The 26,468-nt window shown below is 38.8% G+C and overlaps 3 protein-coding genes across 13 annotated transcripts; 1 reads left to right on the forward strand and 2 right to left on the reverse strand.

Moving 5' to 3' along the window:
* Nucleotides 1–2,652, forward strand: LOC117230227 (L-xylulose reductase). The gene is made up of 4 exons (XM_033487408.1): nt 1–151; nt 771–1,200; nt 1,525–1,673; nt 1,743–2,652. Exons 1-4 carry the CDS (start codon nt 16–18, stop codon nt 1,844–1,846), a joined length of 819 nt encoding a protein of 272 aa, XP_033343299.1. The 5' UTR covers nt 1–15; the 3' UTR covers nt 1,847–2,652.
* Nucleotides 2,653–2,784: 132 nt separating this feature from the next.
* LOC117230225 (casein kinase I-like) lies at nt 2,785–26,363 on the reverse strand. Of its 11 annotated transcripts, none has more exons than XM_033487402.1 (9): nt 25,407–25,482; nt 25,082–25,192; nt 23,426–23,574; nt 22,258–22,454; nt 21,968–22,170; nt 21,615–21,876; nt 21,050–21,201; nt 15,093–15,228; nt 2,785–4,043 (listed from the first exon to the last, which is right to left on the reverse strand). In XM_033487402.1, exons 1-8 carry the CDS (start codon nt 25,480–25,482, stop codon nt 15,137–15,139), a joined length of 1,242 nt encoding a protein of 413 aa, XP_033343293.1. In that variant the 3' UTR covers nt 2,785–4,043; nt 15,093–15,136. The 11 variants fall into 11 exon arrangements, with proteins under 11 accessions (XP_033343293.1, XP_033343288.1, XP_033343284.1 ...); XM_033487397.1 differs by having other exon boundaries at nt 2,893–4,043; nt 15,141–15,228; XM_033487393.1 differs by having other exon boundaries at nt 3,693–10,611; nt 15,141–15,228; nt 25,407–26,363.
* Nucleotides 18,473–21,043, reverse strand: LOC117230224. The gene has a single exon (XM_033487392.1). It carries the CDS (start codon nt 20,991–20,993, stop codon nt 19,584–19,586), a length of 1,410 nt encoding a protein of 469 aa, XP_033343283.1. The 5' UTR covers nt 20,994–21,043; the 3' UTR covers nt 18,473–19,583.
* Nucleotides 26,364–26,468: the final 105 nt, after the last annotated feature.

Here is a 26,468-nt window from a genome sequence, read left to right on the forward strand (position 1 = left end):
TGCCGATATAAGTGCATGCAGCCGTCATTGGTGGGGGCAGGAAGAATAAATACATTTAACAAGGGACATCTTACGATAGTTGGTACCACATTTGTAGTCATGAACATCAACTTCGAGGGAAAGCGTATTCTTGTAACCGGAGCGGGGCAAGGTATGTTACGTACTTGACATAACATATATAATTTGGTAAATACTTAATCTCTTCGTCTGTTTAATTCTAAATCGTATACTGGAACAATATTAAAGAATTTTAAGTTCCTTCTTGAATTTAGTTCTGACCCATCTTTAATGAAAAATCACTTATTGACAGAGAATTTGAATCGAACCAATCAGGGAAAGCTGCAAATTTTTTATTTGATATTTGTGCATGATGACAATGCTTATCTCAGAATAGAAAAGCTTCCATTGTGAATACCCCATGGTGAATGTAAACAGAAATTTTCGTTCAATTCCTGAAAATATTATAATTGCAATCGTATTGTATATTTCAAAGATTCACACTACAAAGTCCAGCATAAAGATCCAATTATATTTACTCATTTTCCAATGTCTTTCTTGCAAACGTCATTATTATATAATTAAAAGATAGAACAAGTAGAAATATTGGAATGGTTGAAATTGATAAAACAGAAACATTTCGATTACATCATGACGGCTCCCTAAACGTTCATTCACAATTATGTGCGACATAACTACACGCGTGATTGCTACTTCACGTGATTCTCCACATAGAGAAAATTATTCGTTTAACAGGTTATATTACATCGTAGGCATCGGCAAGAAGTTGGCTCTTCGTCTATCCAACTATGGAGGTCAAGTAATAGCGCTATCAAAAACAAAACAAAACCTGGACCAGTTATGCGCAGAAGATCCTCGTATTCAGATCGTCTGCGTCGATCTTAACGACTGGAACGCAACCAGGAAGGCGGTCGAAAATGCCTTACCTATTGATCTTCTGGTGAACAATGCCGGTGTTGCGCGTCTTAATCCTTTTTTTAATGCGACGGAAAAAGACTTTGACTTGACTTTCTCTGTAAACGTAAAATCGATGCTAAATGTCTCTCAAGTGGTCGCGAAAAATTTGATCGATAGGAAAGTTGGCGGCAGCATTGTTAATGTTTCTTCGCAAGCGAGCCAGGCAGCGTTACTAGATCATACCGTCTATTGCTCTTCCAAAGCAGCAGTAGATATGTTATCTAAGTAAGAGGCAGAGTTAACTTTTATTTATTTCAAGATTTGTAGTTATATAGATATTTACAATATCCCTTTGTAAAAGAAATAGAAAGGAAACTAATCATTGTTATATCCTGCATTTAGTTAGCTGTAAATTAGCAGCCAGGAATTTCTAAAAAGATATATATTTAAAAACTTGGATTATAATTATCAACCGAGTCGCACTCTATGTATCCATTCATAATCTGTTTTACCTACCTTGCTTTAACAACTTCCAATACATTAAGAAACATTTGAAATCACTTCCGGCAGCAAATCGGAATTCAATCCATTCATTGGTATTTCTTACAGAACGATGGCTCTGGAACTTGGTCCGCACAATATAAGAGTAAACACCGTAAATCCTACAGTGATCATGACAGAAATGGGTAAACTAGGCTGGAGCGATCCGAAGAAAGCACAAACTATGATAAGCAAAATACCATTAGGTCGATTTGGTGGTGAGTTATAGTTTCATTATGTAAATTAAACTTCCGCTATATTTTACTATTCTATTGTTATATTTGCAGAGGTATCTGAAGTAATCGATGCGATAGTATACCTGTTGAGCGATCGTAGCTCAATGATCAACGGAGTCGCCTTGCCAGTGGATGGTGGATTTTTAGCGATGTAAATTGCAAAAGGATATCTTGAATTTCCTTTATAATAAACTACTAATACTATTATTATAATTTTCAATTCTAAATACAATATTATACGCCATAGACATATATGTCAAATAAAAAACTTTTATTAAATAAGAAATATTCTGATCGAGATTGAATTCTCGCTGAAAACGATTAGTTTGAGAACTGTTGTATGCTTCGAGCGTCATCGCTGTTTCATCGAGATAGAATAGAAATAAAGGGATAATAAAAGGAGGTGTGGATATTCGAAGATAGATTCGGGATAAAGTAAAAGAAAGAAAATCGAACATAGTTATTCGTTTATCTCGTTTAATTTAAAAAACGCTTCGTTTCTTCCTTTTTTATTATTTAACTAGAATTCGGCGAGCAGACGGCAGGGAACGCCGTGAAACGACGAGCGCCTATCACGAAAGAAAACTCGTTTATTTGCCGAAAATATTTGAAACGAGATACGGTATCGTTTCATCGGAGTTCCCCGCCGCTACCATCTCCGGTCTAAAACAAACTTTTCGTTTTTTTCGGCTTTCTCTAATCGGTAATTATTTGAATCCCTACATTGAACATAAAGTGGTGGAGAAAAACGCGAAATCAGACTGCCTGCACGGAAGGAGACGTTCGAAACTGATTAAACACGTTGCATTTTGACTTGACCACGCCTCCTTTCGTAATCAACGTTACGAGCGAAGCATTTCCGCTTAAATTAACCCTTTATGCCAGTAATTCTTAGTTGTTTCGAAACCATTCGATGAAACGAAAAAAAGTGGTGTAAATAAAAAGTAGAGTAAAAAAGAAGGAAAAAGTGAAAATGACAAATAAAACGGACGATCTCGCTTAATTTCTCTTTCTTGCGCTTTCCCTAACCGTTATACCTCTTCTCGGTATTATATAAAAAATTAATTACAGACCACTTCCGTAAACTTCAAAAAATACAAGATTACACGTTGTGGGTTAAGAACCACTATTCTACTATTTGACAAATTACAAGTATTAAAATCGGTTAACACGTAGAAACATTCCGTTTCCACGATAAACCTGCGTTCGTGTTACTCGGGAATCTCCACAATGTTCGGCGGTTATACTAAGTAGCTGCCTATTTTGATTATTATTCTTATCGTTTGAAAAATCACGTGTCCTTATTGTTGACTCGCCGTTTGCGCGGCCGTATTACCATCATACATAAAGGATTAACTTCAAGTCAACATGCGTCCGAATATCAAAAGAAAAAAAGAAAGAAGAAGCAAAAGATGAAAAATGAAAAAAAAAGGAGACAAAACTGTACGAAGCAACGGAAAAAGCTCGAACATCTCACGCATTCGTCACATTGTCGTCGACACGTAGTACACGGATTGACGAACAAACAAACGGACAACGACGGTCATCATTTTTTTTCTTGTTTTTTTCCTTTTTTTTTTTACAATTGCACTTCAGTTTAGGAGTTAACGGACTCACATCAAGAATGTCGAGTAATGCAAGCATAATTTCCTTAATTCCCGATCGACCCATCAAAACGTCTAGTCTCCGTTCGTTCCAACGGAAGCAGCAAGTAACCGATAGTACCAAGAAAATCGACGCTTTCCCGAGTATAATGATCGCAATTTTCAGGGAAAAGAACGAAGACTAAAACGCTCTAGTGGGTCAAGGTTCTAGCCGCGAGCAATAGATTAAATATCCGCAAATTTATACGTTTTTCTTTTCCTTTCTCGTCGCACTTATACAATAATAATATCGCGCCGATAAATTATTCCTGTTTTTCTTCTGCATTATATTCAAACGCCCAGATTCGATCGATCAATCGATACTCAAAGCGCAGGTCTAAATCTTCTCTGATTCCCATTTTCCTTCTTTTTTCCTTTCTTCCGACCTGTACGCTCTTGCCATCCTCGAAGATTGTACACGCACAATATACAAACACACGACGAGAAACTAAGAAAGAAACGTGTGGCGAAAGCGTCGGTGTTATATTCGGCTTTTTTTCTACAGTGAGAACTCGGTTCCAAGGAGAAAATGGAGAAGATCCTTAGAAATGTAATTGAATGAGACACTTTGACTCTCGTTTACGCTCGCCGTTCCGGCTAAGCGTTTTTCCCCTCAAACTCTCGTCAACGGATTAAACTCGACGACTAAATCCGTGTGGATAGCCTAGACGTTTAGTCGATCAGTTAGCCGCTCGTGCTTTTCATCAACCTACAAAGAAAGAAAACGTGAATGCAAGCAAAGGCCGAGTCTCAAAGATGGCAAGAGTCTTTGTTGTTGTTGTTGTTGTTGTTGTTGTCGTATGCGATGAAGAAAAACGAAAAGACTCGTACTAGAATGCAACGAAAGCCACGAATATCGTGTTTCCCTCCGCGGTTCCTCTCGGCACACGCAAAAGTCACGCATATACACACAAACGAATTATGCGTAAAACTATTTCTTTCTCTCGACTTTTCTCAAGCACACGTTCTTTCTATTCTACCGATCCGTAATCCTGCTCTTACGCCTCTTTTTCTTTTGCAGAAACAAGAGTTGCAACACGCAAGTAAACACAATGATAAGATGGTGAAACAGAATAAGAAGAAGAAGGAAAGCAAGGCTAAAGCAGCTCAACTCTTGACGGCTAGAAACGCTTCACTTTGTTTCTCCTTGCACATATAGTACACAAAGGCAGTTTTATAATACTCTTTGTCGGTGTTGCTTTGTTTCTTCGGACATTTCACCTAATTGTTTTCTCCCACTCTTTCTTTCTTATATCGTCCACGCATACTTGTTGCACGCATTATGTAGTACAGTTCGAATAAGTTTCTCGCAATCCATACACGAAGAGAACTTCACCGATCATTCGCAAACATATACTATACACGCATACATACATCGTTCACGATTTATAGTTATTTTCCCTTGAATAGATCATGATAATTGTATATATGTACATATACAAACCATTCGCAATCCATACAATTTCGATTAGTATATTTAAAATACGATTGATCGCGAATTATACCTCAATGCCGTGATCGTCGTGACGCCTCGTCGATGAAGGTCTTCGTAGACGCTTCCCTACTCGTGCCGCAGACCAGTCAACACATGTTCTTTAGTTTGCTCTTGCTTTTCTTTTCCTCTCTTTCCCTTCCTTTCTTTTTCTTTCCCCGCGGTTCTTCTCCATTTTAAGGAGTCTCGTGTGAATCCAATAGACTCCTTACGCTCGAGAAGAAGAAGAAGAAGAAGAAGAAGGAGAAGAAGTAGAAGAGGAAGGAAAAGAAGGAGAAGAAGGCAAAGAAGAAGAAAAAGAAGAAACTCCGCTAGGCCGAGCGAAATCAAACGCGCACGATTTTTTCTCTTTATCATTTCCTTTCTATTCTACGTTTTTTCTTTCTCATTTCACTTCGATTCAAAGCATCAACGAATTTTTTTGCCAGCACGTCGCTTTTAATCGGCTCAATTTGCACCAACGACTATCTTCAGATTCTTTTCATTTCGAGTAAATTGAAATTAAAAATCGTGCTGGAACTTTCTGTTCAATTCGGATACACAGAGAACTGAAAAAACAACGTTTAAACTGCATTTCGTGCGGCGTAAAGGTAATTCATTGTACAATAAAGAGAGGGGGGAGGGGGGAAGGAAATACCGGGCGCTGGCGCTTCTCCTCTCGTTTCTGTTTCTTCTTTTCTGTTTATTTCTTTGCAAAGACTTCGCGTTAATATCGCGACCACGCAATGGTCAAGGAGGAAACGACGAATCGTGACAAGATTAATTCCGTGCGTATCGTTTAGTCATGAGATAGAACTCAAGAATTTCCGCTCGCGCTGGCAGTGTTTGTTCCTTCTGCATTAAAATTCCGAAACGATCCTCGATTCGATGGCCATCATCGGAAATCGTCTAAGCCTAACGATCACAAAATTACCTCCAGTTTCGACGCTTTAACTCAATATTTTCTCGCTCGTGAATTTTAACGCTCGATGATTGCACAATTTACAATCTATTTTTAATCATATTCCGAATTCAAGGTCATCGGCCACCTAATACCAACTAACGCAACATGGATACGATCGAATTAAAAACATTTTCTGAGAAACAGAAAGATTACGCGTGTTAATTAAAAAGAAGAAAAAAGAAAAGAAAAAGAAAAAAGATTAAGCAAGACGGCGATTGAAGACATCGAAGCGTCAATATCGAACAACAATCGTAAAGATAACGATACAACAAATACACGATGACGACACAACAAATACCACTTCATAAAATTAACAATGCTTTAGAACAGTGTCGCCATACGATATTTCCCGTTAGTGATTATTAATCAGGTTCGTAATAATATCGATGGAAACGTAATTCGATTACAGCCTGTTCGAGCTTCAACGCCTTCTATCGCTTCCATCGCGCAAAATAATAATGGTTTATCCTCTGCGCGCGTGTAAAACGATAACTACGATTAAACATCTAGATAATTGTGTAACAGTCGAGAATTTTACAAACCAAATAAAGATAAATTCCGATATAGAACTAAGTTAGTAACAAGATTATACCCATCACATGAGTAGTAATCGTAAAACGTAACAAAATGTAAAACGCAATCATAGTACGATTTAGCGTTGCATAAAGCTATTTTACCTCCCCTTTTACCCCGCTAATAGATAAACGGATCGTAGCTGAACAAACTTGGCTGAAATGTTTAACAAACAAACAAACAAACAAAAATATTCTCGTCCTTCTTCTTATACTACAATTTAACCAGGCGGAACACGAGCGCGGAGGATGCGCGAGATCGAAAGGAACGAAAGGAAACGGTAAAGAAAAGATCGCGATACGCAGAGATCCGTGCGATGGATTCGTCGTTTCCATTTTGAATCGTCGAATGAAGATGCCTTTGCAATTTCATTTCGTTCCCGTCTCGAGAGGATCGTTGCAGAATAAGTCGTCCTTTTTATACAAGTTACAACATAGTAAATTTTGTGTGTGTGTGTGTGTGTGTGTTGTGTGTGTGTGTAAGTGTAAGTGTAATTAGCGATAGCAGCAGCGGTAGTAATGGTAGTACTAGTTGGTAGTAGTTTAATTAGTTAATAGTTAATTAGTAATAGTAATAATAATAGCAGTAGTAGTACCCTATGAAAAAAATACATAGAAAAACACGTGTCGGTATAATATATATTTATATATAACCTTCTTTTTATATCACGTTTTTTTGTTTTTCATCTTTTTTGTATGTAATGCGCCCACGATACTTTATACAAGACAAGGTCGGTCAAGGGAGGAGGAGGGCGGCAACAGGAAGTGACAGAGGCTGATGGAAGGGTAAAAATGGTGAAGTGAGGTTGAAAAGTGGAAGGATGGAGACACGGGCGATTTCACGGAAGGAGTTTCGCTTCGATCTTTACTTCCGTTGACTAAACCGGCTTACCTACAAAAACGAATAAACGGCCGCTAGATCTTTGATTTGATTCAAATTTCGTTAACAATTAACGTATGCTTCTATAATTTTCATCTAGAGTTTAATATCTTCTTATACGCTATACAAATAGTCAAGTTTTCATTGAGAATTGGTAGAATAGATTCACCCTAGACTACCATTCTTTAGATTTGAGGCCCTCGCGATGCGATCAATTATTTCTCTTCGGCTTGTTAAATTTAAATTAATCTCTGTCGTGTTCGCATCTGACGAATGTACAATTATATTACAAAATCGAAGTTATAACGAACGAACGTAATGATATGTATATATGATATAATGAAATCTAACGTAATAAAAAGGAAACGAATCTATATTCTGATGATTCGATGATGATCGAATTTCAAGCGGATAATCAACGCTGTAGTTTTAAGGGAGTTTCTACATTTCAAATTCGAAATTAGCGTCATAAATAAAAGCTATCCAATACATACATAAAGATGATAGTACCTATCCTTACTTAATACGCATTCTACATGTACATATTGATACATGTATGCGTGTACAAAATTTGAATCAAATCGATTAATCAGCCGTCATACACCTCACAGTAAATAAAACGGTCTCGACGACTTTCGATTTTTTATATCCCAAACAAAAAATGTATTTCTCGCGCGAGAACAATCGGTTATTAAGGATTCTGCATTCTCGCGTTTTTCTCTCGGACACTTTCTCGCGCTTGTCCCTTATCCTCTCTCCCTCTTACTCTAATTCGCTAAAGTCGCACGTTCAACGAAATTTCATCAATCAAGGCAATTATTCGCGCTAAAGAGAAACTCGATTTCCGGTGAATTTCTCAAGGTACCATTTATGGTCATCGAACCTAGCTGTTTGCTTCTCGCTGCGTGTTTCCAACCTCTGACCGTTTTGATTTTCATAAAAAAAATCAATCTTTCAGGATCATTTGCAATTACAAAACGGAGCACAGACGTTGTCACGTTGCGAGAAGAACGATTCAAGAACCATCGTATCCACGAGAAATATACTCATATGCCAACGATCGTTTCTCTCAACGGAAGTTCGAGATTGATCCTTTTTCCCCTCCTCTGTCCGGGTCTCTCCAATTCGAGCACACGCATACACGTAGGTCGAAATGCAACAACATTGCACACCAACGCGAACACAAAAAAAGAAACACGCATACAGGACACACGACTTGCACAACTAAGTTTGATATCGTTTCGTTATCAACAGAATCTTTGATCCATCTTTCGCCATTCTTGGCAGCTTTCTACTATCACGCGAATCTTTGTCTCTTTCTTAGTTAATCGTTGGTGTACAAACGATATCAAACTCGTAAAACACATTCGTCTCTCGCAACCAGAAAATCGGCAGAATTGTACAAAAAGGAAAAGTGCGAGAGACTGGACAGGGAGAGGAGAGGTACTCGTCAACGAAAAGCTTAATCGTGTATCTTCGATCGCTCGTTTCTACGGTCGTCCTTTCTGTCCGAACCGATGGATTCGACAATTACGCGTAGGAAAAAGAAAAAAAAATACAAAAAAAAAAGAAAGGATCGAAATTCGTACACGAATCGACACGAATTGTACAGTACGCTCGATCGATATATATTGGCGCGTCTTAATCGTTCCTCGATCACTCCCTTAACTGAAACAACCGACTTATTGGATTTACCTTACAGTCACGCTTTAGTCATCCGCTTTTTTCTCTGTATTTCGGCAAACAGTCACGCTATATACAGGTTCTGTGTCACCGGTACAGATCGCGCCTAGCGCAACGGGTCTTGACTTCGAGTTGGTTTCCTCAAGTTCGGCTCAAAGGAAATTGGATTGTGCGACCGGTGTGACTTGACTTTCGCGGGTCTGTCCGGTTGATTGCGCGAGTGCGTGACTTTCGCCGCCCGAGAACCGTCGTCCAGCCGTCGATGCCGATTTTGTCTATGTACAAATCGTGTTTTAATGTTAATGGGATAGGGGAATAATCTACACGTTTATACAATAATGCTCGACCGCCGGTTCTCGCCGTTAGATTGCGGATATTAATGTGATTTACTGACAATTGTAATTATGCAAAGAAATGTACAGAGTGTACTTAATGTGTAAAAATATAGAAAACATTCAGCATAAAATATCTGTATAACGAGCTTGTGATATATAAAGAGCGAAACAGATCTCTATCTACGTTCCATCCTCTTGGCTGCGTACGTAAGAACGTAAATGTACATAAACATCCGCATTCTACTCGTAATCCTCTTTGATCGATCGTCGAAACGATCACTGCGAATCTGAAAGCTGAAAACTCGAGCCCAATATCGAGGGAATGTTGTTAGGCAGAAAAGATAGTACGGAGATTCTCCCTTCTTGACGGCTTTTTAACACGGACACGCGCATAGTTTCCTATTGGATTTTGAAAAATCACATTCTAAGGATCGTCGATTACGAAGAATTTCATATTCGCCGGACAATTGCAGCTAAGACGAAGATTACAAGTATCATCATCGAAGTCGCGTACTGTACACTCGCCATCTATCCTAAGAATCACGGACCGCGCTCCCACGAAGCGTCCTTAATCGATACAACGCAGAGCTATGTCGTCCCTCTATTTCTAAAAACCAGCAATCCTTCGTGGAAGGATCGTTTCGATATAACGAGTAGTTTCGAGTTCGTTCGCTAAACACAGTGTAATCGTCGCTGTATAAACACATGTCCACGTACATTTAGGAGCAGTCTAGCTCGCTGACTCGTTTCAATTACGAGTCGAAACACGATTCAATTTCTCGTTGGATGGCCCGCTTTGGCAAAGTTGCGTTTCACGTCTGGACACTTGCATCTTCCTTCGTTTGCACGAGAGAACGTTCGATTTCTTCCATTGTTGCGATCCTAGGAGACACACGATGTACCGTAGATCGTCGATCGCGAAACTCCTGCGACTCGTCCTCGAGAAACTCTTTCTCGCCAGTGAACACGTTCGCGTAGATCGTCAACGATCATCGACGAACCGTACTGGTTCATCGATACGACGAAGATTCGCACACGTTTCGTAGATCGTCTAGGAATACCATTTTTGAATATACAAAGAGTAGACGACATCTTCGACCGATGTCTTCCTTCGATTTTCGAGAAACTCTATCCGTCGTGTCTGTCGTATCGGAAGGTCGAAAGTCGTGATTACCGATGACGCTGTTGTTCACGATGACGATGATACTGTCGACTAGATCACTGAGGAAGAGGACGATAACGACGAGGACGAGGACGAAGACGAAGATGAAGATGAAGAGAAGTCAGCTATTGCCGTTGTTGTTGATTCACTTGTGTTGAACGCTTGCCAGCCTGCCCAACAGGATGGGTGGGGCCATTGCATTGGCGCTTCCAAAATAAAAGACACACAAAACACGGACATTAGCGCGCTACCGTTCTCGAAGCGTTAAAAAACGACCGAAAAACTTTGCCCTCTCTTTCTCTGCCTCTCCTTCTCTCTAGTTTGTCAGCCCATTTTCATCTCTTTTTCCATCGCTTTGTCGCGTTCGTTCTTTGCACCGCTTAAGGAAATTTTGATTACTCCACGAGCATCGCTTCGTGTTGCTTTTCTATCGTTCTTTTATCGTCCTTTCCTGTCTCAGCGTCAGCGTGCTTTCTTTATACATACATACATCCGCTCCGTTTAATTGTCGCGCGATTGCAACTCACTTTCGCGAGTTTCTTTTTTCTTTCTTTTTTTCTTTCTTTCTTTTCCGTATTTCGTACGAGAGATCGTCGTTAGATTCGTTTCGTTGGTTATCGATTTAAGAGGAAGCCGCGAGTCTCTTTCGACGATCGAAAGGAAATACGTATCCTGTCTTCGAGAGATACTCGTGCACAATCTGGACGACGAAAGGAGCGTACAAGTCGATCGTTTAGAAACAAACGATCGTGGAATCGAGTGTACCAGATCGACCTAAACGTTTCTACGTGACTTCTTTTCTCTCTTTTTTCTTTCTTTCTTTTTTTTTTTTTTTTTTTTTTTTTTTGCTAGAGAGCTTTCTTTTCGAGAAAAGACATGAAAGAAACACGCATTACATGTGTGTATGTGCGAAATGCAGCGACGTGGCAGGATCAAAGGCTTGAAAGCAAGAGACTCGAGAAGCGAGACTTTCGTTTTGACTCGCGACAGGGCTACGAGAGGTCAGAGAGAAGGATCGCAAGGCGAACACGCTGTTTTGTTATCTTTTTTTTTTCTTTCTCTTTTCGGTTTCATTTTTAAATGTTCTTAATCCACTATTTCAGTTTTTTCGCCGGTGTCCGCTACCGTGGCACAGGAGATTACTTTCGCCCTCTCTTTGCCTACTTTTGCGATTTAGAATTAGTGTCTTAGCTTTCGGTTACCTGAAAAAAATTCAACGAAAGAACATAAAGCGGAATCCTAGTAAATCGCGATGCCAAATTTCGTATTTGATTTGTCTGTTTTCTTGTCTTTATCTTTCTTTTAAGATTTGTTTCTTTCTACCACATTAAATTATCAAGTATCGTTTTTGTCTCGCGACAAAATATTTAGAGAGAGAGAGAGAGAAGAGAGAGAGAGAGAAAGAGAGAGAGAATGAAAGAAAAGAGAAAATGAAAGAAACGAATAAGAAAAAAGAAATAAACGTGCGTGCGTGCATGCGCAATCCTCGAACGCCCAACCAGTGTGCGTCGGTCTGCCCAATGCGAGGAATTTTGTAATCATCGAACGTGTTTTTCAGCTCTCGCGAAGATATGTTTACGGCGTTAGAAATATGCTGTTATTAAACTGTTTACGGAAACAGTTCTAATCTCTATCAACCTCTATTAGTCTCTATTAATCTCTATCAACTTTCCACGATTTACCTTGAACTTTGTGTATTTACCTTCTTCCGATGAAGTCTCGTACAATTCCGATGAAACATTAATCGCTTTCCAAAGTGTACAACGTTCGAGACGATAATATTAATTAGATGTATCATTGCTCATGATACTATTCAAGCGTTCGTAATAAAACCAAACAAAGAATCAGCAATGGAATACGTAACTGGAACCATTTAGTCAACTGTAAACACCGAGTTTCATAAAACAGTTTTAAGATTGAACGTTTAAACAAGTCCGATCAACGAACTTTATACTTGTAATCTTCAGACGGTATATACATAACTATTTTCTTTTAATGAAAGACAATTACATAATCTTCTATCTATCGTTATCATGCAGCTATCTATTGAGCAGAGTGCGAAAAGCATTAACGAAAGTTCGACGCGTTTGTTGGTTGAATTGTTTCGACAAGATTACACACAGAGATTCGAATATCTTATCATCGTCGCGAAAGAATAACAATCACCAGTCGAGTTGCAATTTTTCTGTCACTATGATATTCTCGGAATGCTATTGTTCGGAACATATTCTGTTCTCAAAGTTATCGGTCACAGACCTAAGAAATGAAATTTTCGCCTCTAACTTGCGAAAGCCGTGAAAGAAAGAAGTGAAATCAGTTTTGGTTACATGTCACCATCTCTCCGTACAAGATCGAATACAACTTGCCTTATCACATCGCTTAATTTACTCTATTATTTATACTATTTGCGATTCTTTCAAATGGCTAAAGGTCGATAGAGAGCAGTGTAGAAAATTGGAAAAATATTTTTTTACTTATTTCTAACGCAGACTATATCTTGCTCGATACGCTTCTAGAGTTTAAACTATGTTTATAATAGATAGCGTTACGCTCAGAAGAGCATTCCGCGTCGAACGATAAAGTGGAGTAAGCAGTTGCCAAGCAGAATTTCATAATCGTTCAGTCGGCGCAGCGATTCGGCTTCCCTCACTTTTCCGTTATGCTTCTATTCGCGACACATGCCGCTGAATAACTTGGAAACTGAGCGCAAAAGTAGACACTTTCGCAATACGCGATTCGTGTTTTTCATCACCTTTTCCTGGTCGACATTAGGCATCCCGATCGGCGTGAACGATGCACACGATTCGTGAATTTCTTAACGTATTAGAGAACAAAATTGTATCATACAAGAATTTCTATTACAATACAAGAATTCATCGAAGAAATTGCTCGACTATCGGTGACATCGTTCACGTTGCATCCGAAATTCACGCTATCGGTACATGGTAGAAGAAAGTGAAGGCGAAATTATAAAATGTACAGCGATTCGCGAGCGTGGAGGACAGAAGTTGTCGCGTGGCTGTACGCCGCGTTCGTTTCCGCCTTTTTAGTATGCAAAGTAATGTACACGGGCGTATTTTGAAATGTCACGCAAGGAAAAACCATCCCAGTGCACCCGATGTAGCAGGCAAGTAGATTTCAACGTTGCATTTGGAAAGAATCTTTTTTCTTCGAGGGCAAAAAAAAAAAAAAAAAGAAACAAAAGAAAGAAACGATAAGAAAGGAAATCTTGTGATTTTTAATCGAAGAAGTAACATCGTAGCTGCGAATTTACAAGACGATTCTTTCCAAATAACGAAAAGTGCACTCCCTCTCCTCTCTCAACATCTCTCCAGATCTCCATCGATCGAGGAAGAACCATGCCACGGTATCAAGACACCAATCTACCAAAAAGGTGACCTGCCAAATTAGAGCTCAATGCAACTAACACTGACATCCATCGTCGAGATCTAGTTCGCAAGCAAAATAATCTCTTTATTGCGAATAATCACAGTTCGATGAAAAAAAAAAAAAAACGAGTTGCGCAACTTTTCCCCGAGTTTATATCGATTACGAAATATACTCGGCGCAATCCGTTCTGTTTTTCTTCTCTTTTTTTTTTTTTATCGTTCTTTACAAAACTCTTCCATGGCAAGAAACCGATTTTTATTCTATCCGTAATTTTGTTGTATTTTCATCGTACATCCGGAATCGGACGATATAAACGAAAACGTAAACGAAAGAAGGTAACGTGACGACGTGCGCACGAGCTAGATGATACGAGAGACAAGTGGAGACACTCTAGACGCGATGAGAATTACGTACAACTTCTGGAAATCGTCGCACCCGTTTAAACAACGATTTACGAATGGTGAATCAAAGTGACGAACCGTGACGTGATAGAAGAAACTTGCAGCTTCTATTAAGAGATCTTGTGAAACTTCACTTGCGATGCGATGTTTGCCCGTACTTTGTGCAACGTTCCATGCAATCTCTAATGGCAGCACCAAGTGTAACAAGCTCGATTAATCTTTACAGGTGTACCGAAACCAAATAATATAGAACGCATACAATTATTATTATTATTATACGCGATCGTTTTTGCACGGTGCGATCATTGCGACGGACAAATCTGAACGTTTAATCGTTCACACTTGACCGATGTTTCGCATTAAACCTTTCGAGAGCAATAGAATCGTAAGATAACTTTCTAGAAAGATTACTGGATTGTAATTGTAATTTCTCTAACATCATCGAGACCAATCGAGAAGTTGTCGTTTTTAATTTTGCCAGCAATTATTTTACCAATTAAAGACTCTGTCCCTGGTAGCCATATTTTGTCTCCGAGCTTCTCGATTAGAAACGGATTTCAGAAACGGAGAGAAAAATCTGTCTCGAAAGGATTAAGCTACTCTATCGTTCGTTTGCAGAGAGAATAAAGGGTGTTTCATAAAATTGCAAACGAACGATATTAAAATTCGACGAGTTTGAAACGGTGGGATATATCGAATTAAGTGCAAATGGTTAAACGTTCGCTGTGGTATTGACTCGAAAACGGGATGTTAATCGTATATAGAGAAGCTCCGCGGACGAAACACCAGAACATCAAGATCGAGTTCGCACACGATCGGTACAATTACGACACGACCGGTTACGAGATAGACTACGACAGTTAAAGACCACTCCCTAAATACTAGTAGAGCGAGTTATACTTAGGTGCTTTATCCGCGGCGACGTTTTGACGTGATATAGCAACTCACTTGGTCTTCGGTTGCATCTCTCCTGCAGCCGCGTCCCTACGGTGCAACCTCATGCTGACTCTTCGTTCCTGGCCACCTGCGCCCGACGCTGTAATACATCAGCAAAAAGCAAACAATGCATGAATATCGGCATTTTTTCCATTTCTATGGTGCGTCCTTTGCTAAACAAACTTATCGCATACGTATAAACATCCTTTTCTCGTTCTACTTCTACATGTATATAACGATTAAATTTACGTAAATCGTATCCAAGTCCAATGTCTAGGCCATCAGGCTGAAATAAATAAATACATTTAACGTACATGTAACGCGTTAATTAACTCGTTATCTTATCGCGTCGAATAGCACAATTCATCGATAGAATATTTCACATTTCGGCGTAATACGAAATATTTCAAGAGTCGAGTAAACTGATTCCTGGTACATGCAGTCCCTGGACATTTCATTTTCGAATGGCTTCATTTCTTTCTATTTTTACTTTCTTCTGTTCGCCAGTTTTAAATACAAAAGGAGCTGCCACGGATAAAAGTATATACCGTTGCATTCTCACAAAGACGAATTTTTAGTCGATTTTTAGTACCGTAAATCCTAAGAAAAAAATCATTCTGACTGAACCATGTAATTCTATAGCAGAATTCCAAGGAAAAAGAATATCGAACTTTGATTTTGACGATTTAATCGGCTTTAAATCTTCGTATACATTATGGTCGTGCAACGTGAAACCAAAGTAAGAAGCAACGAAATAGAAACAACACTGGCGTTGCAAAACTAAACGTGTTTTAAATGACTATAATACGCATGTTATACCTACCATAAGCGAACGTTGCGTCACATACGAGACAAGTTTTGAGACGATATGTCGCTCGTTCGAGGATCCTGACGACTACCGAGCACAGTTCAAGGGAACACTAAGATCTATTCAAACTACTCTATTAACCTATGCAGTAAAAACACGGTAAATTATTTATAGGAAGTTGAATCTGCAAGTTCGGGATAAAAAGCTTGGATATATTTATATCGCGACGCTTCCTTGAACTCTATCGATCACTTCACCAGGTATCGAATTCAGATTGGAAACAATAATAACATGCTCCTTTCTTGGCTAGTTGACGCAGACTAAAGAAAAATCGATCCCCGGGGTATTCAGACATGGTATTGTATAGCCTTTGTCGTGTTTCTTCGGCGAAACATAATTGTAGGAATAACGATCACCGTGAAGATCGAAATTTTCGTAGAAAACCGCCTACTCTATTGTTGGTGAAAGTTTATATTCTCGTAGAAAAAACGCGATGAATTTCTGGATTTTTCTTACAAGATCGATCGTAGAAAGGATCGACCACATGATACAGGGACGACGAACGATATTTCACGCTTGGCAATTGAAATGGAAAAAGTTGTATATTGACAAAAATACGTAATAACGTGAAGACAGATGATGCGATTAGGATTGAAAAAATAAAAAAAAAAAAAATGGAAAAAAAGAATAGACATTATCCGCGATCGTGATCGAGTGGAAATGATATTTCTCTCGAGGAACACAGCAAGTTGGTTTTTCCATTCAAGCCAAGTGAGAAGAAAATTTTGACGAGGATTATCGACAATGTCGTGTGGTGAAATAAATAAAGAGACCAGTCCTTGAATGGAAAAACATTTATTTACTACTTTCTCTCCATCATCATCATCATCATCACCATCGTCACTATCAATTAAAAAACAGAATGATTACAAACAGATGCGCAATTGCCGGAGGCTCCTTGGATGAGAAAGAAATACACAGAAGGAAGATAGATGATAGAAGAAAAATAAGGTGAACAAGAAAAATATATGCATAATCAAGGAAAAAACTTAACGACGATGCTCAGGATCCAGCGGTTAGGAAGAAGTCACCGAATCATCGGAGTTTCAGAGGACCTGTCGAACGAAAGAAGCCCTCGAGACTGCGATTCGCGCGGCTAGAAGAAGTAGAAAACTATGCTTTAGCGTCTCTATCTAAGCTTTGGTAACCTTTCTGGGATCTCGAGGGGCTTCTTTTCGTCGGTTCGAGATTGGTCACTGCGAGCAAACGAGTAACGATTCACTGTGAACAGAGGATATATGAAAGGTTTAGATGCGATGGTGAATACTAACTATGCTCTTCAAAGGAAAAAAAAAGGAAAAAAAAACAGATAATGCAATTTTTTGTAGAATTCATCAAATGCATAAAAAAGGGGTTACTGCAAAAAAAAACTAATAATCGGGTTTCTAACGAGATGAAATGTTATACGAAATATCGAATGAAACACACACTGATAATAAAGAGAGCAATTTCCTTTTTGCAACAACCCCATAATAAATGATTCGACAAGAATGGAATTTTAGCAAATCTTTTGGCAATTAATCCTCTCGTGTCAAACGATCCTTGCTTCTTCCGTCACGCCGGATTCCCAAAAACGACATGTAACACGTCCGCAGCTACGAAAAGATGAGAGTTTGTAATTGTTCAACTTATGAAATCACTAAAGAATCAGAGAAAGAATCTCTCGTTTCCCTCTTTTCCTTCTTAAAAGGAGGGCAACCATTGAATGCGTGAAGAACAGAAGGTGCTGTGGACGATTACAATGTTAGGCGTATCACGACAAAACAATCGGAAAACTGCCAATATAAACGAACGTGACAATATCTGGTAAAGCTATCTTGTTAATTATGATGCGAGTTCGGTGCGAGCAAAATTTTCAGCCTCACAGTTCACATTCAATACCTTCGCTTTTCGCTTCGAATACGTAATTTAGATATACGTAATTCCATACGTTCCTCTCTTCTTCTCTTTCTTATTGGCTCGAACAAAATTTCTCAAGCTTCTGGCGCTAGTAATCGATATTACGATAATTGAAACCGCTAATTTAAGTATTAACACGAACTCTGAGGCTTTGATAATAGTCGGCTCGATGATAAACGATTATTGTGCGTTTCGAGCTTTTCTAACTAGCGACATTAATGCGTAATGAGTAATGATTTAAGAAAAAGAAAAAAAAGATACGACGCCTTACAAAACTAACTTTCGACGATATAAAAGTTACGTAGAAATTACTTGTTTACGAGTATCTGCTCGAATTTCTTTTTTGGACAAAAGCGTTTGGATGCGGCGCAAGCTCCATTTATCGTGCGAACTTCCGACGCCCTCGAGCCGCGCTACGAGTCGAAATGCAACGTTCGATAAGCGTGCTTTTCGTTTCTCGCAAATTCCACTTCGAAAGATGAAGCGTCTAAGTTCGCATAAATGCAAACATTTCGCATACGATAGCATAAAACATCAGGCGTATTCAATACGTGAACGTATCAATAGGAGGCGATAGTAAATGTCACGTCATCCGAGTAGATACCGTTGGAACGTTTTAGCCGCAAGTTTACTCGCTATATAAAGATACGTACACCGTGACACGCGAGTAGTATTTGGTAATATTGCGTAACACGATTATATGAAAATATATAAACATGCTGAATGCGTGTCTCGTTAGCTAACAGAGTTATCCTCCTCTTTTCGCCAACTATGATTACACATCGCTCGATCGACCATGTATGTATGCGGTACGTTGTTATGCCATTCGATGGATTATTTGTTTTAGCTCTCTGTACATCCGATGAGGATCGTTCGTCGCTTACATTTAGTCAGTCGTTAGTTTAAAGGCGGTTTTTCTCTTTTTTTTATAAAGGCATTTATCAGTCAGAATATGTAGGACGGGTCCGCGTATTATTCTTGCCACTCGACGTTTCATAATTCTGAGAATAGAATTTTTTATAGCGAATCAGCAAAAGGACTCGTTGGTAACGGTGGGATGTTTCGTGGCTGGCGGACGAAGAAAATAGAGATATCAAAAAATATCGAGTTTCTTAAGAAGATTCAAAAATGGCAGTGGTATAATAAAAATATATTATCTTAAAAAGAGTTGTAGAGATGGAAAAATTCACCAGTAAATAGTAGAGAATAACAAATCTATCAAGTACACTTTTTGCGTTCCTGAAAGGTATCCTAATTTGTAAAAAAATATTTGTCGAGTACAATATTGAAAGCTCATATAATTTAGTAGTAGAATACCTTGAAACAGGTTCTACGACACAACCTGACGAGTATAGATATACGAATCGCAATGTCGATGTTTTCAGGTCATGAGAAAAGATGGAGTTGATCCTAATCCTAAACAATAGAAGTGGTATTGGTGCAATAGTAGATTCAGTAATATTTACCCATTGTGATATTTCGTATCATAATTCTCACTTGTTCTAAGTGAAACTAGAAACGTAGAGATTCAATCTTACCGGCCCTGACACGGTAAGGGAAGTGTATAGAAAATTCTTGGCATAACAACATACGAAAAATACCAGTATGAATATTAATATCAATAACAAAGATTGCTTCGTGCGTGATGCAGATTTTTCATAAATATAAAGTGCGTTCAGAACATAAACTTAGATGCATACACAGAGAAATATATCAAAAAGAATTCCCTTTAATATACCAAGTGTACCGTGCAGTATATCATAGCCCACAGTTTCGTTCGAACGGGTAGCATGACTCAAAGCATCTAAATTCGCTATAGTGACTACCCAATCCACGATATGCTCTTTCTTTTCAGACCCAACAACTTCTTGCAACTTTCGTGAAATATCGTTTTCGGTGACCAATGGGGGTTTCTCTGTGTCTTTATCTTCCGGTGGCTTGTTATTGGTATTTTCATCGGGTAATTCGTTTTGCTCATTTATTACACGAACCGTACCTCCATCCTCTAATAAAACTGTAACCTCTTTCTCATCTTTCTGATCGTTCGAAATCAGCTCGACTTTGTTCGTACCGTCTTGCTTAGGCGAAATATCGAGATTCAATTCAGTTTGTAGGCGGTCGAGCAGCAGATTTGAAGTACTCTCGAGAATCTCGTTCTTATATTGTTGGCACAAAAAATACTCGCACTTTTCTCGACCGCTCAGTGGTCGTTCGTATTTATTTCGTTGTTTGATTCTGCGCTGCATGAGTAAAAAATGCCAGCTTCTTCGAACACGTTGAAAGAAATTCGGCCGCTTTCGTGCTTTGTTGGCGGACGAATCCATGGACTTTTTTGACTTCTGGGAAGAATCGAGACTTCTTTGTTTCCCGTGAAAAAATGCTTTCGAACGTTCCTCGAACAACAGATCCAAACTTTTCGAATCTTTCGCCGACAAATCTATGCTCCTTTCCAACGACTCTAAGCTTCTGTGCGTTTTTTCTTTGTTACTGAAAGAAAAATTTCGTTTCTTCTTGGCGGATGCTTCTTGCAACAACTCGCTGCTGCTTATCTTGAATATCTCGCCTTCCTTCTCCAGAAATTCTACGTTTCCGGAATCTCGACGAGCATCGTGAGCCGAGACATGATGTCGGCCACCGAGTGTGGAACCCTTTTGCTTCCTATCATCGTGATCAGTGCCGCCTTTGTCTTTATCTACGCCACCGAAACAGTTCAACGAGCCCCCGGATGCTGCTACATCACCCCCGTGGTCAATCTTTTTCTCGTCGAGCGTAAGACGATCGAACATCATCACTTCGAAATTTATGTCTTTCTCAGCTTTATATGATTGAAAAAAATAAGTCTGTTTGTCTGGTTGACGAAATGATACGCTCGGACTACTATCGGGTAATCTGTTCGCTATATAGTCACGGGACGTGCTACAATTTAAATCGACACGATTCGGGGTTGGTTCGCGGATTCCTAAACTAAGACCCGCAATGTCCAGGGATGCTTCCGGCGCTGTTCTAACCGGCGACGATTTAAACGTACTGAACTGACATGGATTCGCGCGTGGTGTTTCGTTGCCAGTGAGCTGCGGATGTTCGACTACGAGCCGCATTTTTTGCTGAGTTATAACCGGCTTAGGACATAATTTTGGGTAGAACTGTGGTTTACCTTGAAGATCGCTCTCCTGATTGTCCTGATCACGAAGAGCGTCTATCGCCTCGCGTTTTTGCCGCATGCTTCTCAAATTCGTGGTTGTTCCACCCACAGTCGGACCCACCGTTCCCACTGATATGTTTGCCAAACACTGCCGTGTATAGGGCCTGTAAAGAAAAATATCATCTTAATAATAAACAATTTACACATTCTACCAATTCATTCTGGGGTCCTTTATTTAAATAACTAGCAATTCTTAACATCAAAAAATTTCTTCAGAATGTAATATAAAAGAAAGTACGGAGAAAATACAGAAAAAAACACGATATATTAGAGAGAGAAAAAAAGTGTCGAATCTATTTGATTATTCGTGTTGTTAAACACGACTGTTTCCCGATTCATTGACCCACCCGCTAAAAATAGAACGCACTGGGTAATGAAATGACCATGCTATTTATACGCATGGAAAGACGGCGTGGTAGACAGATGCGATTGCTAGCATTTTCACGTCTAATTTCATATGCAAATGGTTTGCGGTTCGCGAATATACAGCCCGTTCTGTCATGTCCGAAACACCAACCTAGATCGATGTTCCTGATCGTTATTGGTCCCAGAGGGCAGCGCCACGTTCGTGTGTTGTGACTGCATAGGTGTTTGTTGCGTCGAAGATAATGTTTGTTGCCTCACGTTACCAAATTTCAGCATATTCCAATCGAAGACGTAATCGTATGTGAAGCCCTGGCCGTGGAACAGCGTCCGGAAGAGTTGTCGAAGATAAGAGTAGTCAGGCCTTTCTTCAAATCGTAGTCCTCGACAATACCTTAGGTATGACGCAAACTCTACTACAATAACAAAAAGCGATAACATCCATTCTGATCATGTTTTCATGAATATGATGCAGAATATAATAGTTTATGGGAAAAGAAAATTTACCAGGATAACCCTTGCATAATTCTTCGACAGGCGTAGACATTTTCTTTTCAGAAATACGTTCATACTTTTGTCTTTTAGTCGCCGCTTTCAGACCTTGCCAGGGCAAGCTACCCCTATTGAAGTACATAAGAACATACCCTAAGGATTCAAGGTCGTCTCGTCGTGATTGTTCAATTCCCAGATGTGTATTAATACTCGCATATCTATTAATACGTAAATGAATTTCTTCGTATTAATTAAGGAACGCTACAACGTTAAAACAAATTAAGCTATGTATTAAATAAACAAACCTGGCTGTTCCTGTTAAATTCTTGTTTTCTCGATAGGGTATGTGTTTGTGAGTACGGCCATCGCGGTATTTTTTAGCCAATCCGAAATCTATAATATACACGAGATTTCCCTTCTTTCCCAAGCCCATCAAAAAATTATCTGGTTTGATGTCCCGGTGGATAAAATTGCGACTATGAATGTAATCCGTTCTACATATCTGTTGGAATTAGAATACAGAGAAACATTGTGTGGTTTAACGCATTGTTGTCAACGTTTTGATTACATGTAAAAAGAAACATGTACATTCGGAAAGATATCGTAAAAATTAAGTAAAGAATCAATACGCAATAAAGAAAAGAAAGGAAGGAAGTTATATTGCATTCAGTTACGCTTTATGGCCATAGTCGTTATCTCCGATAATAATTATTGCACGTGAATATAATTAATATATAATACAGAACAAACATGCGATTAACCAGGCCATGGAAGTGTTTTACTAAAAATCCCCAATTAATGAGCAATAATGGTTCAACACGAAGAAAAAACTATAGGGGTACACTTGCTTTTCTCTAAATCTGCTCTATCCTTAGACAGATTCCCAATACAATTCTTTCTTAAAAGCATTTTACTTCCAAGTAAAACTTTATAGGCTAGCCTTAGTGCCTCATTAAATAACGTTTTTGTTGAGATCAGAAAAAGCTTTGTTATCACCCGACACAATTGTTAACCGATAAGAAAGTAATTTATATTGTAATTTATTTCAGTAACAGAAAACAGAATGACAAATACTTGCATATAATCACAACGTGAACTTTGAACGTTACTAACATATGTCTTGTAATTACAATGATATTACAGAAACAGATATAAAAGTCCTTGTTTGAACAAAGAAAGATAAAACTACATATATAATTATTTATTTTTTATCAAGTCATGAAACAAATTCACATATTCAAAATGTGTAATACAAAATTATAGGAATAATTGCATATCTGAATAGAAATAGTTTAAAACACAACATAACTTTCTATGAGAAACAAATAGCGTAGAAATTACTTGAAAAAGATCACGTAAGTATAGTTAAACTTAACATAGAAATTCTGTACAGACCAAAGCAATAAAAGGGATACACGTTTCTTAAGAAAAATTATGAAATATTTTAGTTTCAACAAAAAAGCTACTATTTACCAATTGATCGGCGAGAAGCAAGACCGTTTTCAAAGAAAAACTTCTTGAACAAAAATTAAAGAGATCCTCCAGTGATGGACCAAGTAGCTCCATTACCATTACATTGTAGTCACCTTCTGAGCCACACCATTTTATAGTTGGTATACCAACTGAAATGTTATAACAAATATGTTTTGACAATGATATAAGTATAATTTAAGTTGTATTAAAGTTTACAAAAGTAGAAAATTCGTTTGGTTATGAATACAAATTTTATTCTTGCATCAAACATGACTGCACGTTAATATTTAATTTTTTTTAAGGAATTAATGTTTAAAGAGTATCGAAAAATACTGAACAAATTAAAAAAGAAAAGACAGAATTGAAGTATTTATATGATTAACTTACAAAACAAGATATATATATATATATATATATATATATATATGTGTTTTATTAATAGAAACATCGAATGTTATTAACTGTTAAAAAAACAAACAGAGATTGACATTGACGTATGAAAATCAACTTGGACATTAGGTTTTAAACTACGCGATGAAAGCATGATGTATAAAGATTACGTTACAAAAATTATAAATATTATTTTACATTAACGGCTCTCTTTATTTAGAATACGAAATATTTTCATGCACTCGAGGGCTTATTATTCATGCGCATTGCGTGGTATTTTTTAAGACACCTATAATGCATGCTTGTTTTAACCAAACACATATCGCAATAATCGCGAATAATATTTTCTACCTTTGTGGAACATATTTTCTATCAGAAATCGCAAAACAATGTTTATTTTTACCGTCGTTATTGTGACTATATCTAATTTAAAATTCTTTCCGCCATTCTAGGAATAGTTCACTAATAATTTTGCGTTCGCCGTAAAAATCACCACGAACACAAAACGAAACAACGGCTTCTTATAATTTGGCTTCCTTAAAATATTTTATATAATCGATAAAAATTAATTGTACACCTTTCTTTCTAACCCCAAAACTAAGAATTTGTCTATTTGTTGAAAATGGCGATTAGGCAGAAGTACGTCATGGAAGGATCAATATTAAGTATTTATAAGAATTACTGTTAATAATAGATAAGATTCGTCCAACAAAAACATCCGAGTCTCCTCAAAACAAAAAACCTCACATAAACGTCACACCAAAAGCAAGCATCGAAGCGTTTACACTTTTGTGCAAAAATTTTAAAATATTGACGGTTTTAGAATATTGTTATTTACCGATAGCTGTTAGCAAAGGATTAATAAACGCATTAGCGACATTTTATTTATATACGTCTCATCATAAAATAGAATAACATAAACAGCTCGTGTATACAAATATCGTATATCGGAATAATTTAGTTTATGAAATTCAAACATAAATATGTAAACGTTGGAACGGTAAAGTTTCTTATTGTCACAAAGAACAGAGAATAAAAGAGAGGAAGAAAGGAGTAATACAAGGGGAAAAGAGAGGGGAGAGGAAAAGAGAGAGAGAGAGAGAGAGAAAGAGAGAAAGAAAGAGAGTAGGTTCAGTGGCCAGACCAACCAGCTGTCCAACAAACACAAAATTCTGACAGTTCTCGGGTGACGGTGTAAGTTTCAGAACGTTCGATGACACATGAAACCAAGTCGGAGCATTTAATAACGAACAAAAATTTACTTACCACCACCTTGCATCATTCTGTAGAACTTGGATTCTATGTGTAACTGCGGATGCCGCGTTTTTATACATTCTAGCTTGATGGCGACTTCCTCGCCGGTGGAAATATTGGTACCTAAGAACGAGAAAAAGGCCAAAGGCCCGGTCACGCAGTAATAAGAAAAAAAGGGAGAAAAAGGTGAAAGAAACGTGTATAGGTGCACGGGGGAGTTGGCGCGTTGATGCGTGTCGTAGGGCAAATATGTAACTGTCGTGTGGGTAGACGGGTGGATAGTGGGGAGGTGGGGGAGATGTAAGTAAAAGGTAAATGTCGAAAGTAAAAGAGTTACCTAGATAAATATCGCCGAAGGAGCCGCTCCCGATTTTCCGTCCGAGCCGGTACTTATTTCCAACGCGTAGCTCCATCCTCTAGCCTCGCGGGGCTCACGAAGAAAAGTAGCACGGGGCAAAACGCGACTTTAGGCAGCCGACTCGAGGAGCGCTCTCCGTGGCTCCGTTGGTGCGCTTTAAACGAGACTTGGCTGCCGTGTTACAAACTGGACGGGGCCTCCATCTTTGCTCGCGTCACCGATCGCGAACCTACAGGCATTTCTTCTTTCTCTCCTCGAAGGAATACTGTTTCTTCTTGCTGCGATGGCGGTCGCGCTGATGATGGCGCTACTGTCGTCGTTGTCGTTGTCGTCGTGTTGTTGACGGCGCTGCGATTGCTAATGTTGCTGCTAGACCACAGAAATCACACTCACCATTCACCACTACCGAACTGGTGACTCGTACGGCCAAAAGACTTGTCGTCTCCGAGAGGAGGTGGTGGCTGACCGCTCGTCCTTATAGTTTGCGAATTTACCCAATTTGAATATACACTGCGAATAACACTACCGGATCTTGCCAAGTATGTCGATCCGGATAGATCAGTGCGTACCCACCAATGGGAGCACGAACCGCGTAAGGGCATCTGCCCTTTCGCTGCGCGGATCTGCACTGGAGACCGAATGGCGCACAATTATGGCCGTCTAAGATTCACCAATCACGATCCACTTCTTCCAACACCTTTGTCGTGAACGAACCTTTTTATCCAACTTTCAATTACAAGATTCGACTGTCCACTCGGTACTATTTTATCATGACACTCTATCACTTTCGCTCACTTTCTACAACGCGTTACTCAATAAGTTCTATTCTACTGTTGCACGCTCGCTATCTCCCAACCGTGACTATACCACAACGACGAAACACGATGAAGACATACGGACGCAAGCGCGACCAGCATTTCGACACGCCTGAAAAACGTCTGCGCCATCTAGCGAGCACTGGTTAAATCATGATCGATAGTATTTCCTGTCTACTCTCCACGATTAATCGATATGTTCTTTTACGGTTTCAATCCTATCAGT

The sequence above is a fragment of the Bombus vosnesenskii genome, unplaced genomic scaffold (genome assembly GCF_011952255.1).
Source record: "Bombus vosnesenskii isolate JDL3184/JDL3185 unplaced genomic scaffold, Bvos_JDL3184-5_v1.1 scf7180000013266, whole genome shotgun sequence".
NCBI classification, from domain to species: domain Eukaryota; kingdom Metazoa; phylum Arthropoda; class Insecta; order Hymenoptera; family Apidae; genus Bombus; species Bombus vosnesenskii.

Excerpts from the sequence above, each read along its gene's own strand:
- LOC117230225 (XM_033487393.1), bottom strand. The coding sequence starts at position 25,482 with ATGGAGCTACGCGTTGGAAATAAGTACCGGCTCGGACGGAAAATCGGG. Across the intron at positions 23,575-25,081 it reads CAGAATGATGCAAGGTGGTG|TTGGTATACCAACTATAAAA; the intron begins GTAAGTAAATTT and ends ATAACATTTCAG. Across the intron at positions 22,171-22,257 it reads AATTTAACAGGAACAGCCAG|ATATGCGAGTATTAATACAC; the intron begins GTTTGTTTATTT and ends ACGTATTAATAG.
- LOC117230224 (XM_033487392.1), bottom strand. The coding sequence starts at position 20,993 with ATGCGGCTCGTAGTCGAACATCCGCAGCTCACTGGCAACGAAACACCA.
- LOC117230227 (XM_033487408.1), top strand. The coding sequence starts at position 16 with ATGCAGCCGTCATTGGTGGGGGCAGGAAGAATAAATACATTTAACAAG. Across the intron at positions 152-770 it reads TGTAACCGGAGCGGGGCAAG|GCATCGGCAAGAAGTTGGCT; the intron begins GTATGTTACGTA and ends ATTACATCGTAG. Across the intron at positions 1,201-1,524 it reads GCAGTAGATATGTTATCTAA|AACGATGGCTCTGGAACTTG; the intron begins GTAAGAGGCAGA and ends TATTTCTTACAG.